Source organism: Choloepus didactylus, chromosome 13 (genome assembly GCF_015220235.1).
Source record: "Choloepus didactylus isolate mChoDid1 chromosome 13, mChoDid1.pri, whole genome shotgun sequence".
Classification (NCBI taxonomy): Eukaryota; Metazoa; Chordata; class Mammalia; order Pilosa; family Megalonychidae; genus Choloepus; species Choloepus didactylus.
In genome coordinates this window covers 77,556-97,563 of record NC_051319.1, presented here as the reverse complement: position 1 = coordinate 97,563, position 20,008 = coordinate 77,556, and the positions used below count along the sequence as shown (strand labels likewise).

At 38.6% G+C, this 20,008-nt stretch overlaps 1 protein-coding gene across 1 annotated transcript in view; it reads left to right on the top strand.

Annotated features, from left to right (window-relative positions):
- LOC119507832 (synaptosomal-associated protein 47-like) overlaps positions 1-20,008 on the top strand; it is a 110,431-nt gene that overhangs the window by 22,027 nt on the left and 68,396 nt on the right. Inside the window, exon 2 of the mRNA XM_037801011.1 lies at positions 9,620-10,165. Within this exon, the coding sequence (XP_037656939.1) occupies positions 10,014-10,165 (152 nt within the window). The 5' untranslated portion in view covers positions 9,620-10,013. The remainder of the gene's footprint in view (positions 1-9,619; positions 10,166-20,008) is intronic.

Sequence of the window (20,008 nt, the reverse complement as noted above, 5' to 3'; positions counted from 1 at the left end):
TTAGTGGGGGAGAACAATCAGATATATGACCTGGATGGGGATAAATGTACTTAAGATCAGGAAAAGAGAATAGAGATGATGCTGTAACAAAGATGTTTGAACTTAAGAGCTAATTATAATTGCTGAATCATCATATAGATATTACCTTTTACTTTCTGGTATATTAGAGTAGACAGAGGGAAATACTTGAAACCTGAACTGTAATCTAGCTGGCTTGATCTCTGATAATGACTGTATACCATTTTCCTTGTGCCCCTGTGATTGCAAAACCTTATGACTAACTTTCACTTGTACCCATTTACTCAGTTTTTTTACTTTGAAGTCTTATTATCACTAAAGAGAGCCCCTAATATTTACTAATGATGGTTGGTCAGACAAGAGCTAACCCACCACAAGTCCAAATTTATCTTGAAAACTGAAGCTGGATCTAACAAAAATTGGCCCTCCTGACATGGGCAGCAAGTTAGACTTTAACTTGCAAGTCACCTATACCTCATTATACTACTAAAAATCATGCCCATCATCATATTAAAGATGCCATTTTCTTACAACATCCTCTGTCTAAGCATGTAATCAATCTGTGCATGCTCAGTAATTAAATCACTGCTACATCATCTGTGGCCATTGTACTCATTATCTTAGAAACTTTTGTTTTTTGATACTATAAAACCATCAGAATTATTGCAGTTTAGAGAGACATATTTTGGATCTATAGGCCTTCTGCTCTCCAGCTTCATGCCTAGCAATAAAACTTTCTCTTGGATGATCCAAGATGGTGGCATAGAGAGGAGTGGAAGCTAAGTAGTCCCCCTGGAACAACTAGAGAAAAAAAAACAGAAACAAATAGTAAATAATTCAGAATAACTGCAGGGGGACAAACGTGATTGTCCACTCATCATACACTAACTTGAAATGGGAGGATTGCCCAAGGTCACAGCATAAAATCTGTAAGTAAGAACTGCAGATCCAAATTGGGAGACCCCTCCCCCACAGCCCAAGCTACAAAGCCTCATGGTGCCAGAGAGAAGCTTTCTCCCAGCAAGTGAATATAGCTCAGCTGAGCTCCAACAGGGGTTTTAATTAGCAAGTGTGAACTGCTCACTATGAGGTATGAATCCCCAACAAGTAGACAGAGACTTTGGGTGATGACTGACCTTGGAGGGCTGGAGGGTAACCTCAGACTAGCTCTGTTCCTTTTTTGACTCAGTGGAGAAAGCCTCTGCCATTTTCACTTTCCAGTTCTGTGACCCAGACAGGGGTGTGGCACACGCAGAGTGAGGCCATTGAAATGCTAATGACCTCACCCTAAGGTACCCATCTTCTCTAACAGGAAAGGGGTGGGGCCCAGCTCCACTACCTGCCTTTCATTCAGAACTTACATCAGTCAAGAATTATAGGCTAATCTTTGCATGAGGCAGAGAGTGCCCCTGCATAGCCTCACAGCCCAGGGCTTCCCTTGAGGGATGATGCACACTAGTGACATAGCACAGCCTTCCCTCAGCAGAGGTCCTGGAAGATCACAGTTGAGAAGGGGGGCCCACTCAGAAAACCCAGGGATGCTACACCAATGCTGGTGGTTTGTGGGTCAGCAACAGAGAAAATCTGGGGCAAAACAGAAATGAAGGCTTAGACTCTTGCAACAGCCTTGAATCTCTGGGAACACCTGGGAGGTTTGAATATTAAACCTGCCCTGCCTGCCTAACCATCCAGACACAGACCCCACATTCAGGGAAGCCATCTCCAACAACAAACCCAAACTGAGTTCACCAACTGAACCCCACAGAATTCATTTCCCCATGCACCACAGAGACAGAGTTGGGGAGAACTGACTTGAGGGGTATAGGTGACTCACAGATGCCATCTGCTGGTTAGTTGGGGAAAGTGTATGCCATCAACTTGTATTTCTGAAAATTTTGATTTTTTTTTTTTTTTTTACAACTTGAAAGAACCCTGTCAAGCAAAGCAAATGCCAAGAGGCAAAAAAAAAAAAAAAAAAAAAAAAAAAACAGAAGATCTTAATGCATATGATAAAACCAGATGATATGGAGAACCTGATCCCAAACACTCAAATCAAAATATCAGAAGAGAAACAGTACTTGGCACAATTAATCAAACAATTACAATTGAGGAATGAAAACATGGCACAGGATATAAAAGACATGAAGATGACCATGGAGCAGGATAAAAGGGATGTAAAGAAGGCCCTAGAAGAGCATAAAGAAGAAATTGCAAGATTCAATAAAAAAATAGAAGATCTTATGGAAATAAAAGAAATTGTTGGACATATTAAAAAGACTCTGGTTGCTCATAATAGAAGATTAGAGGAAGTTGAACAACAACTCAGTGTCCTAGAGGTCCACAGAACAGAAAATGAAAGAGCAAAAGAAAAAATGGAGAAAAAAATTGAAAAAATCAAAAAGAATCTCAAGGATATGATAGATAAAATGAAACATCCAAATTTAAGACTCATTGGTGTCCCAGAAGGGGAAGAGAAGGGTAAAGGTCTAGAAAGAGTATTCAAACAAATTGTTGGGGAAAACTTCCCCAATCTTCTAAACACCATAAATACACAAAGCATAAATGCCCAGTGAACTCCAAATAGAATAAATCCAAATAAACACACTCCAAGACATATTCTGATCAGACTGTCAAATACTGAAGAGAAGGAACAAGTTCTGAAAGCAGCAAGGGAAAAGCAATTCACCACATACAAAGGAAACATAAGATTAAGTTGTGACTACTCAGCAGCCACCATGGAGGTAAGAAGGCAGTGGCATGACATATTTAAAATTCAGAGAAAGAAAAATTTCCAACCAAGAATACTTTATCCAGTAAAACTCTCCTTCAAATTTGAGGGAGAGCTTACATTTTTTACAAACAAACAAATGTTGAGACAGTTTGCCAATAAAAGACCTGCCCTACTTCAGATACTAAAGGAAGCCCTACCAACAGAGAAACAAAGAAAGGAGAAAGAGTTATAGAGAATTTTAACAGACATGTATAGAACCTTGCATCCCAAATCACCAGGACATTCATTTTTCTCTAGTGATCATGGATCTTTCTCCAGAATGGACCATATGCTGGGACATAAAACAAGCCACAATACATTGAAAAAAAATTGACCATATTCAAAGCACAATCTCTGACTACAATGGAATAGAAATAGAAGTCAATAATTTTTGAATTGTAACTCTACTATTTACTTGCTACATGATATAAAATACACAAACTCTAATGGCAAATTAGTGGTTTGCATAATGTAAAATATGCAATTTTTGACAAGAACTATAAAGGTGGGGGAATGGAGGAGTATAGGTACATAGTTTATGTGTCCTATTGAAGTTAAGTTGGTATCAAAGAAAAACAAGATTGTTATGGATTTAAGAGGTTAATTTTAAGCCCCACAGTAAACACAAAGAAATTATCAGAGAATATGACCATAGAGATGAAAAGTAGAGTATGGGTTAAGAGAAATGGGGGAAGGGGCAATGGGGAGATAAGAAATGATTGTAGGGTTGCTTTTTGAGTTGAAAGGAAATTTCTAGTAATGGATGGTGGGAAGGTGATAGCATTACAACATTCTAAATGTGATTAATCCCATGAATGGAATTCTAGGGAGGGGTTGAAATGGGAAGATTTAGGCTGTATATATGTTTCCACAATTGAGAAAAAAAAGACAGCCTAAATAGATGACAATTGAATGCCAAGGATCACCCTGGATGGGATCTGAAGATGGAGGACAGGAGGCTCAAAGGGACAAGTTGAGACATGAGGAAAAGGAAATATAGAATGTAAGCTTTGTATCATTGTTGAATCTCTTGTACTTCTTAGCTGTGCTTTATGGGATTATACAAAAGAATGTTCTTGTTCATGGGAAATGTATATGTGAAATATAGTGTTTGTTCAAGGATGTGTGCAGCTAGCTCTCATGTTCAGAAGACAGAGCAATAGATGATGGATGACAGATAGGGAGAGAGGGAGGGAGGGAGGGAGGGAAAGAAATAGTGGTATGACATGTTAAAGTTAGAGGATTGGGGTATCGAGGGGGTCAGCGAGTGCTGGAGTTCTGTGTATGGGATTTGTATTATTTTTGCAACTGTTCCTATAACTTTGAATTAAGTTCAAAATAAAATGTAAAAAAAAACAAAAAAAAAACAAAAAAAAAAAAAAAAAAAAAAAAAGGTGTTGGGAGGGGCCATCCTCCCTCTGAAGTCTGTAGAGAAGAATCTGTTCCTTGCCTGTTTCTTGGCTTCTGGTGGTAGCCAGCAGTCCCTGGTATTCTTTGGCTTGCACTTCAGTCTTTGCCTTGTTTATCATGTGATGTTCTCCTCTGTGTCTGTCTATATCTCCTCTCTTCTTCTTGTAAGAATACCAGTCATATTCTGGGCCCATCCTGTTCTAGTATGGTCTCATTTTAATTTAACTAATTCCCATTTGAAATGACCCTATTTCCAAATAAGGTCACATTCTAAGGTACTAGGGGTTAGGACTTCAACACAGCTTTTTTGGGAAGACAGTCCAACCCATAACAGATGGCCACTGTTAGAAACAAGCATTATACCTTTAAAATGCTCACCTGGTTGTGGAGGAGAAAAGAATTCACAATCTTGCAAGAGTGGACACACAGCCAGAAACATGGCAGGCATGCCAGAAAAAGAACATGGCCATAGTTAATATCCTACTTCTGATATGCATGTCCCTCCCCTGTTTCCCCATTGGCTGGGTACTTCAGAGTTTACAACCTATCTAAGAGAGGTAACCAGCCTGTCTTTGAGATTTTGAATTGTACAGCCTATCCGAGAGAGCTTGTCCAGTTTAAATTTCCCACTGAGAGTTCCCGCCTTTGACCATACCCCCACATTCTTTTACATTCCAGTAACCCTGGTTATCTTTCCCACATAAGGAACTGGCACTGATTCTAGACTTACAGCATGGCACTCTCTTTCTTTTTCCTTCCCCTCACCACAGGGCTAGTTTAAACCAGCTCTTCTGCCCAATCTCCATTTTTTTCTATTCCATGTGGTCTTTATGTGAAAGCTTAACTTAACCTTTTCTTACAGTCACCGGGTACCATGTGAAGTGCTTGGGACAGTGTCTGATAGTAGGAAGTGATGAGCCTTTAAGACCTTTCTTCTTTCTACTCTGGACCTACCAGATTCTTCAAGACTCTAAGGAGGTTTGCCTTCTCTAGTCTTAATCCTCAGCAATCTCTTCTAATATTCTTCAATACTTACTGCCTTTTCTCTGCAGTGCACACTTACATGCTGTCTTACTTTTGCTTATCTTTAAATATATATGTGCTATCTCAATTGTGTGTTATATCTCCTTGACTGTCCAGATCTTAAGACTATTACTTTATCAAAATTGATGCTATGCAAAATATTTGATGATACATGTAGGAGAGAGGATATTAACTTAGGTGATAGTGGGCTTTTAGCTCCTTCATCCATAAGATGGTAAGTTAGATTATCTCTGATTCTTCCAACTCTTAACATTTTTATTTATTTTAGTTTTAAGTCTCACTTTACTGAATGGTTTTACATACTTTTTTTTCAATGACGATGACAGAATTCTCAAACAGCAGTGTCCTTTTAGACTTGTTCTAATTTCAGGTTCTAATAATTAGTAGGGCTAGTGATCTGGGCTCATTTGTAGGACTGGACAGCAATAGTTGATTGGTAGATATGCATATCTGGAAATTTGGGTCTGCCATTTCTGTTGTGATTAAGAGAAGTCCTAGAATGTATTTGGGAAGTATTTGAGCTAGATTCCATAAAAGTTAAATTTATTATCCCTATAATGGAATGGAGTTGTTTGGCTTTAATTTGGTATCTTAATTTTGCATGCATTGGGTACATTGTCAAGTAGTTTTTCTTTTTCTTTGCTTCTCATCCTCCTTTTCTTCATCAGCGTGTGTGTGTGTGTGTGTGTTTGTGTCTGTGTGTGCGCATGCGTGCTGTGGCCAGGTGTTGTCTGTAGCCAGTTCTGATTAGACGGTGAAAATGAATGAGACCAAATGGCAGATTGTGGATGTGGTGATGCACTAGCAATCATAAAAGAAATGGATTCAAGGAAAAACTGTAGACTTTTCACTTTACTAAGAAATGAGCTGAGTTAGTCCTTGTAAATGTTTTATAGAATTCATAACAATAGTATCACATTTAGCATATATTATATGCCAGGTACTCTTCTAAGTCCTTTCTTATATCAATTCTATTAAACCTTACAACTGCCACCTGGGTTAAATACAGTTATTATCCCCGATTTACAGATAAGGTGATGGAGCCTGAGAGACTAAATAACTTGCTTGGGGTCACGCTGCCAGCAGGGGGCATAGGCAGGGTCTAGCTCAAGCAGTCTTACCCAAGAGTCCTGGCCCTTAACCCTTCTACTATTACATTCTTTTAAATCTGGAAGGGATGTTAGATATCTTCCATTCATGTGCCCGTATCTCATAGATGAGGAAACTGAGGCTCAGTGAATAGAGTAGGTTTGTAGAGTTTGCTTCTTAAATATTTAGTTTCATAAAAGAGGGAAATTCTAGTATGAAGAATCTGTACCTTAAAGCAGAATGACTTTGTAGTACACATCACTGTCAAGAACTTTGAAGGGTCTGAGATTTTACTCCCCTGGCAGGCTAACAGCATCAGTTCCATAGATGCTACAGAAGATGCAGAACTCCCTGGTCAGAGACAAAGGACTTTATCACTCTTGCCATAGCAGCCTTTGTGTTTACATCAGTTCCCCTTAAACCCTAAGTCCCATGGGGGAGATACAGAAAGCCAAGGTGGATGCTACATACACAGGGAGGTTTGTGTCACAGCTGAGAGGCCCTGAGTTTAGGGAACCCCTACCACCAAGGGGGGGTATATCAAACCTGCCTGGTCTTTGCCCTCAAGGTAGACGTATCTTTATTATCCTGGTCAGGAAACAAATTTTTCCAGTGACCAGAAGGGAGATACTATTTGCAAAAGATAGTCTGGAGCTAAAGTTTTCACAAAATATGTAGAAACACCATGGAGAATTGCCTCCCAACAATACCCAGTCCTTATTTCTACACCATCTTGGTTTTTGTGACTTTTCTGTACAAGTATGGCACGCCATCAGCCACTCTGATTAATTTGACTGAGACCAAATCTATTCAGTTTGTCTCCTACGGTATTTAATTAAGACTGCCATCACTAGGATTCCAAGCAGCAGGATGAGGTCAACCTGCAATACTGATCTCAGCCCTGCCCTCTAGGGTCCCAGCTAAACAAGTACTGGGAACCATGAGTATCCATCCCATTCATTCAGCCACAAAGAATTCATTGAGTTAGAATGATTGATAAAATATGTCCATTGCCCTCTAAGAGCTTCCAGTCAAATAAAAATGGTTATCTTAGCGTGTAATGACTGCAGTAAGAATATAGAAGTTCTGTAGTGAGGTAAACGGCTCTTTCCATTTTAGAAAGAAGAATGTGGTAGCAGTGGGAGCATGCTTTGGAGTCCCATAGTACCAGAGGCAAGGAGACTAATTAGGTACTGCCATAGTCTCAGAGTTGGAAAGGAAGCCCCTCTTCATTCTCTTACCATATCTAATGTCATCTGTAAGCTATGGGATTTTATTTGTGCATCAGCTCACTTTGTATGTGGTGATTCAGTGCTTATTCTCAAATTATTTTGTTCTTTTTATAATTAGGAATCTCATTTTGATACAGGCTCTTCAAGTGTAGGTCCCACTTTTTTGTGTATCTTGTCTAGCCTTTTAGTGCTTGGTTTGTTGTGCAGTACAGTAATTATATTGAAGAGTCTGATTCTTTATCGTATAACTCAATGAAAAAATTATAGAATTCTATACAACTCTTAAGTTTCATGAGCTGGGAACTACGTCAGTCTTGTTCCTTGTAGATTTGCATTCCAGCAGACATCTGGGATGCATATTTATTGACGGAATGACTGAATACAGAGAATCTCTAGCCTCTGGCTGTTCTGTGGAAAGTCCACATTTTTAAATATTTTAAGAGATAATATTAGACATTTGTTCTCCTATTTTTATAAGTGAAATGTTGCCATAATTTTGTGGGGGGTTGTGTGTGTTTGAGAGAGAGAGAGAGTGGGAGAAACACAATATTGTAGTTGGACCAGTACTTGGAGGAGCACTGGCCTGGTTCTAGCCCTGTTAAGATCATAAACTTGTGGTTGAGTCTTATTCAATGTCTTCATCCTTTCTTGACCTTATATTCTTTATCTGTACAATGAGAGGGTTAGACTAAATGGTCTATATGGCTATTTAAAACCTGTGATTCATGACTTTTCATACGAGTTGATAAATGTAAATGTAGAGGTAAAAATACAAATAGTATACCTTCAATAGTTACAACCATATAAAACTATGTTTTTATGTGTGTATATATATATATGTGTGTTGTGTGTATATATTTATATATATTGAACACTGCACACATACGTATACACACACAGCCATATAATTATATAGAGCTATATAAAACTGAATTAGGAAAAGGGAAAAGTTTGCTTTTAGTCTTTAGGGTTGTTTCCTCCATGCAATTAAATTTATAAATTTTTGAAAAGGGGAATGTTAGTTTAAAAACTTGTAGTGGACACTTTTTAGGTGCTAATGAATTGGGGTAGCTGGTGGTAGATACCTGAAACTATCAAACTACAACCCAGAATCCATGAATCTTAAAGACAATTGTATAAAAATGTAGCTTATGAGGGGGTGACAATGGGATTGGGAAAGCCATAAGGACCACACTCCCCTTTGTCTAGTTTGTGGATGGATGAGTAGAAAAATAGGGGAAGGAAACAAACAAACAGACAAGGCACCCAGTGTTCTTTTTTACTTTAATTGCTCTTTTTCACTTTAATTATTATTCTTTTTATTTGTGTGTATGTGGTAATGAAGGTGTCAGGGATTGATTTTGGTGATTAACGTACAGCTATGTAATGGTGCTGTGAACAATCGAATGTACAGTTTGTTTAGTATGACTGCATGGTATGTGAATATATCTCAATAAAATGAATATTAAAAAAAAAAAACTTGTAGTGGATATGCAATGATAGGGGAAACCATAGTCAAATCATTGTATTTGTGTGAAGGATCTGTGAACAAGTTAGCCATCAAAACTTAGAAAAGAAGTTCTGAAACCTAGGGCATTGGTTTCCAGGGATTTCCTGTAGTTACAGAATCTTTCCTTCAAATCATGTCCAGCTGTAGACACCTATCCATATGTGGTTGCTGTAGTAGGTGCCAGGCAGAGGATTTCATGCAGAGCCCCTGGGGAACGTGGAGATTTGGGGGTAATGGTTTGAAAACCCCTGCTAGAGGGGAGGAGCATGAGTACAGGACTTAGGAAACTTGGATACAGACCCCAGCCTTGGGCTTTACTCTCTTCATCTAAATAGGGATGATGACATTATCCTGCATGTCACAGGTGTGAGAACCTTTGGTAGGTGGAGACTCACTGAACACACTCAGAGGACAGGCCAAGTTCTGGAGTCAATGCAATATTAGAGGGTATATTCTCCTTTGTTAGTTTCATAGTGTCTCTAGTTCTAGGTGGGATGATTATATTTTCTGCTTTGCCTACTCATTATTTTGTCCCCTCTTCTTTAGAGGCAGAAGTTGTGACCTTGGTGGGAAACCAGTCCAGGAAACGTAGATGAGTAGAGAGATCTGCATCCATACCTGGCCGTGCTCCTACTATTTAGAACTTGAGAAGCGATGGATCCCTGGAAAACTTTCATTAACTCCTCTTTCACTAAAATTTATGGCGGATAAAACAGAAGAAGTTCTTGTCAACTTTCCCCTTTCTAGCATAATTGAAATCAAGAAAGAGGCTTCCCATTTTTTCTTCAGTTCTATCACCATCCTGGAAAAGGACCATATTAAGCACTGGTTTAGTTCCTTATAGCCTAATCGGAATGTCGTCTTCAGCATTATTGAGCATTTCTGGAGAGAGCTGTTGTTGTCTCAGCCAGAAACCGCTGTTCAATCATCATCCTCCACCATGACCAAGGGGAAGGAACTGACTGGATTGATGGCGCGTTCCCAGAAGCGTTTGGAAGATACGGCAAAAGTCCTCCATCATCAAGGGGAACAGTTTGATAACATCATGAAAGGACTAGACAAGATTGAATCTGATCTGGAGGTGGCTGACAGGTACGGTAAATCACTTCCATTCTAAATCTCGCTTGACCTTGGGAATGCTAACCTAGTATCATTTCTGTTATCCCAAACTTGATACTCATTCAACATTCTGAAAACGGTTGTGTGTAGCTAGTCTGGGCCAGGTGCTACGGGGATACAGATAATAATAGCCAACATTTATTGAGCACTTTCTATGTGACAGTACTCTTTTAAGTATTTAATGAGGATTACCTCATTTAATCACCAAACAAGCCAAGAAAAATATGTTGTTAATGTCATTGTACATACGGGAAAACCAAGGCACAGAGGTCAGGTAATTTGCTCAAGGTCACATGCCCTCAGAAATGGCAGCTAGGTTTTAGTTGAAGCGGTTTGACTCTAGATCTGCCTTCTTTCCCACTATACCAGTGGCTCTAAAAACTTTTGGTCTCAGGAGCCTTTTACATTCTAAATTGAGGACCCAAAAAAGCTTTTGGTTATGTGAGATATATATATATCAATATTTACCATATAGAAATAAAAACAGATTTTTAAAAAAATATATATTAATTCATTGAAAAAGAACAGTAATCCATGACATGGTAACATAAATAGCATATTTTTTAAATGAAAAATAATTGTTTTCTAAATCAAGATATGTTTAGTGAGAGGAATGGCATTGTTAGATTTTTGCAAATCTCTTTAAAGTTAGGCTTAATAGAAGACAGCCGGATTCTCATGTCTACTTCTGAATTCAGTCTGTTGTGATATTACATGTCATGTGGTCTCTGGAAAACCACTGTTACACTAGTGAGAGAATGAGAGTGAAAAAGGAAAATGTTGTTGTTCCAGTTTGCTAATGCTACCGGAATGCAAAACACCAGGAATGGACCGGCTTTTATACAGGGAGTTTACTTGGTTACAAAGTTACAGTCTTAAGGCCACAAAGCATCCAAGGTGAGTCATCAAAAATTGGGTACCTTCACTGGTGGATGGCCAGTGGTGTCCAGAAAACCTCTGTTAGCTGGGAAGGCACATGGCTGACGTCTGCTCCAGAGTTCTGGTTTCAAAATAGCTTTCTCCCAGGACATTCCTCTATAAGCTACAGTTCCTCAAAAATGTCACTGTTAGTTGCTCTTGGAGCATTTTTCCTCTCTTTGCTTCTCTGGAGCAAAAGTCTGCTTTTAATGGCCATCTTCAAACTCTCTCTCATCTGCAGCCTCTCTCTCAGCTCCTTTGCATTCTTCAAAGTGTCCTTCTTGGCTGTAGCAAGCTTGCTCCTTCCGTCTGAGCTTATATAGTGCTCCAGTAAACTAATCAAGGCCCGCGCTCAATGGGCAGAGCCACACCTCCATGGGAATTATCCAGTCAGAGTCATCACCCACAGTTGGGTAGGTTGCATCTCCATGGAAACCCCCAAAAGAATTATAATCTGATCAACATTAATGCATCTGCACACAGAAGATTGCATCAAAGATAATGGCATTTGGGGGGACATAATACATCCAAAATAGCACAGTTGTCTTGGTGTTGTTATTAAATAATTTTGACCTTCTGGACTCCCTGACAGGCTCTCAAAGACCTCAAGGGTTCCTAGACTGTACTTTGAGAACTGTTGCACTATATATACTTTGTGTATACTGAGATATATGAAACATGTAAGAGATCTTAGAGTCTAATAGAAATATGAATTCTTACCCTAGTCTGGAAGGGTCATTTGGTAGATCAATAAATGTAGTACTCTTGTTTTCAGTTCATAGAGGATTGTTATAAATTTTTCTAAGTGAGCTTTAACACTGCAGGAGAGGACATGATTTGTTAGATTAGTGTTGCATGGCTACTGTTTGTGTGAATCATTTTGCCTCTAAGTTATCCCCTACTTTGTAGTCATCTCCTGTTGCTATTTCTTGGCTACTTAAGTACCTGCTTTGTAAAAGGCACTATGCTAGAGTTGTGGAGAACAGGACATAATAACTCTTATCCTCAAGAGGCTTATGCTTCCAACCATAACATTAGAACAAAAGAAAACTATAGACCATCTGCTTTCTAAACAGAGATACAAATATTCTAAGCAGAATATTAGTATACAAAGTTAGCCACATAGAAAAAGATTATACATTAATATCAAGCAATATATACTGAAAATTCCAAGGGTGTTTTAATACTCAGAAAATAAATCATTCAATTTGTGGAAAATTAAAGGAGAAAATCATACGATCATCCAGAGTAAATGTAAAAAAGCTTTTAATAAGATTCAGTATCTATTCATGAAGAAAAACTCTTAGTAAAATAAAAATAGGCACCTTCCTTAATCTTATTAAAATTTGTCCAAAATGAACCTTTAGCAAGCATCATACTTAATACAGTATTATTGAAAGTTTATACCTGGAATCAGAACCAGACAAAGATGCCTGCCATCACTACTTCTATTCAGCATTGTACTGGAGGTGCAGGTCAGAGCAATAAAGCAAAAAGAATAAATAAAAGATATAAGGATTGAAAAAAAATGAGAAGAAGAAAGATAAAAGTTCAGCAAACCTCATGTGATTTTTTCCTCTTGAAAACACAGATAGATGACATTTTCCAGCTTCCTTTGCAGTTAGGTGAGGTCATGTGACCAAGTTCTGGCCAGTGAAATATGAATAGAAGTGATGTAGGTTGCTTTCAAGTGTGCTCCCTAAAAGTCCTCCTGACCTCCAGTACCATTTTCTTTCCTCATCTGTTGGTCTGGTGAAGAAACTCCTCAGGGAGAATTGAAGGCAGGCCCTAGGGAGTACAGAGACATTAGGTAAATGGAGTTGGGTCCCTGGGTAACATCCCAGAGTAGAGCCCTGACCTCTGTCCTCACTAAGACTGTGATATGAACAAGAAATAAACCTTTATTTGGTTAATCCAGTAAGACTTAGGTAGTTGTTTGTTATAGCAGGTAGCCTTTGCCAACTAATATAATGTTTCTGTAGGAAATCAAGGTATTTATTAACCTTAATATATTTCAGAATATGGAAGCCAGAGATTTGGGAAAATGTTTGCTTTTGTTGATAATCAAAGAAATGCAAAATTCATTACAGGTTTCAGTTATCAGATTAATAAATATTATAAGTAAGAATATATAACACCAATTAGAGGTTAGTGAGATAAGTGTTTTCATATACTGCTGTTAGGAATGTAAATTGGTATAACCCTTTTGGACTACAGTACAGCAGTTTGCAAATCTTCTTGGGACAAAACTGGGAGAAAATATTTGTAATGCCCATTCAGATTCCCAACAGTGGCTGAAGAACTTCTGTGAATCAATAAGCAAAAGACGATTCAGTAGAAAAATGGTCAAAGGCTATTGATCAGAATTTAGACTAAGCTACTCTAACAGGTATCCTCCAAATCCTGTGGCTTATATAAGGTGGATATTTATTTGTCTCTCCTGTAACAGTCCCAAGGAACGTAGATAACCAGGGTATATAAATACTTTTGCTTTAGGTCATTATATAGGGCTCCAGATTGGCTGGAAGTTCTCCCATCTTAACATGTGGCTCCCATCTCTGCATCAAAAGCAGCTCTTCTTGTGTCCCAGTCGATGGGGAGGGAGGCTACAAAGAGGCCAGGCAAGTGGCTTCGTCTTTAAGAAGATGACCCTGAATCTGCGTGCATCTTTTTTCCTCACATCCCGTGCATTGGGATGTACTTACGTAGGCACACCAAGGTACAAAGAAGTTGGGTGATAATGGGCTCAGCTAAAACTCAGGTATTTTATTACTAAAAGGAAGAGAGAATGAATACTGGGAATAATTAGCGGTCTCTGCCACAGTGGTTCACAAATGAGGAAACCCAAAAGACTAATAAACCTAAGGAAGGCAGTTCAGCTGTGCTAGTAATCAGGGAGAGGTAAAGTAAAATAATTGTGAAAGTTTCATGACACCAACAGTTGGTTAAGATGTAGAATAATGAGTATTCTAATATATTTCTGCTCTTAATGTAAATTGGTTCAGCCATTTTGGAGGGCAATTTGTCAATATCTAGTGAAGCTGAAAATGCACAGATCTCATGACCCAGCTATTCCATTTTTAGGTGTGTATCCTAGAGAAAATCTGGAGCATTCACCATATGTGTACATTCAGCATATGTGTACATATTCAGCATATGTGTACATTAACACTCACTGAGGTATTGTGAACAATTGCTATCAATTTAATGGTCATATTAGCCATGTTTTAATCAGAAAATACAGTAATTCTTTCATGTTCACTGCTATATATTAGACCTATGTGTATCAACTTGGATAAATTCCAAAACAATTTAAAAAAAAAAAGCAAAGTTGTAAATATATGCAGAGTGTGATGCCATTTATGAAATTTTAAAAGTACATAGAATAGTACTATAAGGAAGACGGACCAAATACCTTTTGTTTCTCTCATGTTGGGGCTACTTGTTTTAGGGTGCAAAGGAACAGCTTTGAAAGGGGGTATTAAATCCCCTGCCAAGAACCAGGAATCATCCCTGGCCTGTGCATGTGACCTGCTGGTGCGGCGCCGCCTGGTCTTCTATGCTGAGATCTGTTTCTACTTGAATCAGATTGAATCAGGTTAGGTTTAGTTTGTGCTGCTTTCTCTAGTTTATCTAGATGTGAAGGATGATCCTCCAGACCCAAATTGTGTTTGACTTGGAACCATCCCTATTTTACTCTATTCCGTTGACTTAACAGGGTTTCAGAAGAAGCATCCGTAAATTTCCAGGGAAAGGAGAATATGATGATCAGTGGGAAACATCCAACCATAAATGTTTTTCATCATAATTTACAAAATGACATCCTGAGTATTCAGATGGGGATCCAAGATGGTGGATTAGGAGAGCTGGAGCAGAATTCTCCTCCATGAAAAACACTAGATAGAAGATGGAAAGTGCTCCAGAATAGCAGCGGTACCAGGGTTCCACTGGCTGGACAAGGGTCTTCTACATCCACAGTGACTGTGCACTTGGAGATGCCGAGAGACTGTTTTTGGAATTGTGTGAGTGTTTGAGGCTGCTGGGGAAATGGTGGCCAAGCCACTTCATGGTGGGGAGAAACCTAGGAACAGCGTTTGGAGGCAGGTTAGTTTAAAAACTCGGAAAGCAGCTGGGGATTCGGAAGTGAGAGCCATGGCCGAACACGGCGGGGAGTGCCTTCCATGCCCCGGACACCCACCTTTATGTCTGGCATGGTGATAGCCCTTCGTACACCTGCGGCTAGCAGCCCCAGAACCAGGAACAGGCTGCTGCAGCAGGTGGAGGACCGTGGAGTTGGGTGGTTTCCACTCACATATAGCCATCTTTTCAGCAGGCTGCGAGATGCCTGTTCGCAGTGCCGCAGCCGCGAGCTTCCTTAGGGATTCTGCTTACCTGTGACAGCACAGAATCCTCCTCTGCAGAAGCCTGCGAAGTACACAGCCTAGAGGAAGGGGTGCCACATGGAGGTGCTAAGCCCTACACTAATCCCAGGGACTTGTAGGCCCATGGCAGAGAGGGAATGTACAGAATCTGAGCTGAAGGTTTAGGTGCATGCTACAGCCCCAGGATATTCCGGCACTGCCCTGGAAACAGCTGGGAGTACTGGGTCTTAAAGCTGTCTTCCCTGCCTTACAGCAAAGGGCACACGTCAAACACTCAGGGCTGGTGGTCCCAACTGCAGAAAATTGGTGTACTCATTGGATCTCCACAAGGTTTGGAACCCCACTCGCTGCATAGACAAAGTTGGGGAGAACTGGCTTCAGGGTAAGAGGTGGCTCAGGAGCACCACCTGCTGGCAGGTCAGGGAAAGTGCACTCTACCAAGTTGTAGCTCTGTCAAATTATAGATAATTGTTTAAGTAAGCCTGCATACACTAAAAGAACCCTATCAAGATAAGAAATTCCAAGAGCCCCAAAACAACAGACAATTTTAAAGCATGTGAAGAAACCAGAAGATTTCGATAAACCTTCCAGAGGAGACACAGAACTTGAAGCAATTAATGAAAGAAGTAATCAACAAACACCAATATCATGGCTCAGGATATAAAGGACATCAAGAAGACCCTAGAAGAGCATAAAGAAGAATTTGCAAGAGTAAATAAAAAAATATAGGAGCTTATGGAAATAAAAGAAACTGTTAATCAAATTAAAAAGATTCTGGAAACACATAGCAGGAGATTAGATGAAATCAAAGAATGAGTAGGCCAACTTGAAGAAAGTGTTTTGGAGAGTGAAAGCACAAAAGAATGAATGGAGGAAAAAAAAACAAAAATTTGAAATGGTTCTCAGGGATACAATGGACAACATGAAATGCACAAATATGAGAATCATTGGTGTTCCAGAAGCAGAAGAGAAGGGTAAAGGTCTAGGAAGAGTATTCAAAGACATAGGGAGAACTTCCCAATCCTTCTAAATGACATAAATACTCAAATGATAGATGCCCAACAAACTCCAGAAAGAATAAATCCAAGTAAACCCACTCTGAGACATATTTTGATCAGATTATCAAATGCTGACGAAATGATCATGTTCTGAAAGCAGCACGGGAGAACCGATTCACCACATACAAAGGAAACAACGTAAGAGTAAGTAGTGATTATTCAGTGGCCACCATGGAGGCGAGAAGGTAGTGGTATGACATATTTAAAATTCCGAAAGAGAAAAATTGCCAACCAAGAATTATTGATCCAGCAAAGCTCTCCTTGAAATTTGAGGGAGAGCTTAAAATCTTCACAAACAAATGCTGAGAGATTCTGCTAACGAGAGACCTGCCCTACAAGAAATACCAAAGGGAGCCCTACCAGCACAGAAAAAAAGGAGAGAGAGGCCTGGAGAAGGGTCCAGAACCAAAGAGTTTTAGTAAGGGTATGTAAAAGTATATAAAGAGAGAGAGGGAAAAATACATCTGACAAAAACCAAAGGATATGATGGCTGATTCAAGAACTGCCTTCACAGTAATAACATTGAATGTGCATGGATTAAACTCCCCAATTAGAAGATACAGATTGGCAGAAGGGGTTAAAAAATGTGAACCATCAATATGTTGCTTACAAGAGACTCATCTTAGACCCAGAGACACAAAGAAATTGAAAGAGAAAAGATGGAAAATAATATTCCATGCACGCTTCAGCTGAAAGAAAGTAGGAGTAGCAATATTAGTCTCAGATAAAAAAGACTTTAAATGCAAGGATTTTTTTAAGAGACAAAGAAGGTCAATATATAATAATAAAAGGACAATTCAACAAGAAGAAATAACAAACATAAATGTCTATGCACCCAACCAAGGTGATCCAAAGTACATGAAACAAACATTGGCAAAACTGGAGGAAGCAATAGATGTTTCCACAATAATTGTCGGAGACTTTAATACATCATTCTCTCCTATAGATAGATCAACCAGAGAGAGGATCAATAAGGAAACTGAAAACTGAAACAATGTGTGATAAATGAATTTGACTTAACAGACATATATAGAATATTACATCCCAAATCTCCTGGGTATGCATTCTTCTCTTTTACAAGAATGGATCATCGTCTGGGCCATAAAACAAGCCTCAATAAATTTAAAAAGATTAAAATTATTCAAAGCACATTCCCAGATCACAATTGCCTACAACTAGAAGTCAATAAACTATCAAAGATTTAGAACATTCACAAATATCTGGAGGTTAAACAACACATTTCTAAACAATCAGTGGGTTAAAGAGGAAATAGCAAGAGAAATTGCCAAATATCTAGTGACAAATGAAAACGAAAACACAATATATCAAAACTCATGGGATTCAGTGAAGGTGGTACTGAGCTGGAAATTTATAGCTCTAAATGCATACAATAAAAAGGAAGAAAGAGCCAAAATCAAAGAACTAATGAAACAGCGGAAGAACCTAGAAAATGAATAGCAAACTTATCGTAAAGCAAGAAGAAGAAAAGAAATAACAAATAAAGCAGAAATAAATGACATAGAGTCCAAAAAAACAACAGAGAGAACATATAAAACCAAAAGTTGGTTGTTTGAGAAGATCAACAAGATTAACAAGCCCTTAGAAAGATTGACAAAATCAAAAAGAGAGAAGACCCAAATAAACAAAATAATAAATGAGAGAGGCGACATTACTGCAGATCCCAAAGGAATTAAAAAAAAAAATAATGAGGATACTATGAAAAACTGTACACCAACAAACTAGATAATGTAGAGGGGATGGACAATTTCCTGGAAACATACGAACAACCTAGACTGACCAGAGAAGAAATAGAAGACCTCAACCAACCAGTCACAAGCAGAGATATCCAATCAGTCATCAAAAAGCTTCCCACAAATAAATGCCCAGGGCCAGATGGCTTCACAGGGAAATTCTACCAAATTTCTCAGGGTTTTCCAAATATAAGATCATATCATCTGCAAATAATCACAGTTTTACTTCCTCCTATCTTATGTAAACTCTTCCGAAACATTAAAGAAAATGGAACACTATCTAACTCATGTTATGAAGCTAACATCACTCTAATACCAAAACCAGGAAAGATGCTTCAAGAAAGGAAAACTGCAGTCCAATTTCCCTCATGAATATAGATGGAAAAATTCCCAAAAAAAATACTTGCAAATCAAATCCAAAGACACATTAAAAAAATCATATACCATGACCAAGTGGGGTTCATTCCAGGTATGCAAGGATGGTTCAGCGTAAGAAAATCAATCAGTGTAATACAACACATTAACAAATCAAAAGGGAAAAATCAAATGATCATCTCAATAGATGCTGAAAAAGGATTCGACCAAATCCAGCATTCTTTTTTCATAAAATCACTTTAAAAGGTAGGAATTGAAGGAAACTTCCTCGATATGATAAAGGGCATATATGAGAAACCCATAGCCAGCATAGTACTCAGTGGCGAGAAACTGAGAGCCTTCCCTCTGAGATAAGAAACGAGACAAGGATGCCTGCTCTCATCAGTGTTATTCAACATTGTGCTAGAAGTGCTAGCCAGAGCATCAGGCAAGAGAATGAAATAAAAAGCTTCAAAATTGGAAAGGAAGAAGTAAAACTGTCATTATTTGCAGATGATATGATCTTATATTTGGAAAACCCTGAGAAATGGACAATACAGCTACTTGAGCTAATCAGCAAATTTAGCAAAGTAGCAGGACATAAATTAGTGCACATAAGTCAGTAATGTTCCTATACACCAGAAATGACCTAACTGAAGAGACACTCAGGAAAAAGATTCCATTCTCAATAGCAACTACAAAATCAAGTACCTAGGAATAAACTTAACCAAGGATGTAAAAGACCTATACATAGAGTATTACATAAGTTTACTAAAAGAAATAGAAGGGGATCTAAAAAGATGGAAAAATATTCTTTGTCCATGGATAGGAATGCTAAATGTCATTAAGAAGTCAATTCTACCCAAACTTATCTACAGATTCAATGCAATTGCAATCAAAATTCTAACAGCCTACTTTGCGGACTTGGAAAAGCTAGTTATCAAATTTATTTGGAAGGGAAAGATGCCTCAAAATGCTAAAGGCATTGTAAAAAAGAAAAATGAAGTGGGTGGACTTAAAAGTTCTTCACTTTGAAGCTTATAAAGCCACAGTAGTTAAAACAGCATGGTACTGGCACAAAAATAGACATTTATCAGTGGAATCGAATTGAGAATTCAGAGATAGACCCTCAGATCTATGGTCGAATGATCTGTGATAATGCCCCCAGAACCACTGAACTGGGACATAGTAGTCTCTTCAACAAATGGGTCTGAGAGAGCTGGATATCCATATCCAAAAGAATGAAAGAAGACCCCTACCTCACACCCTACACAAAAATTAACTCAAAGTGGATTAAAGACCTTAATATAAGAGACAGTACCTTAAAACTCCTAGAAGATAGTGTAGGGAAAC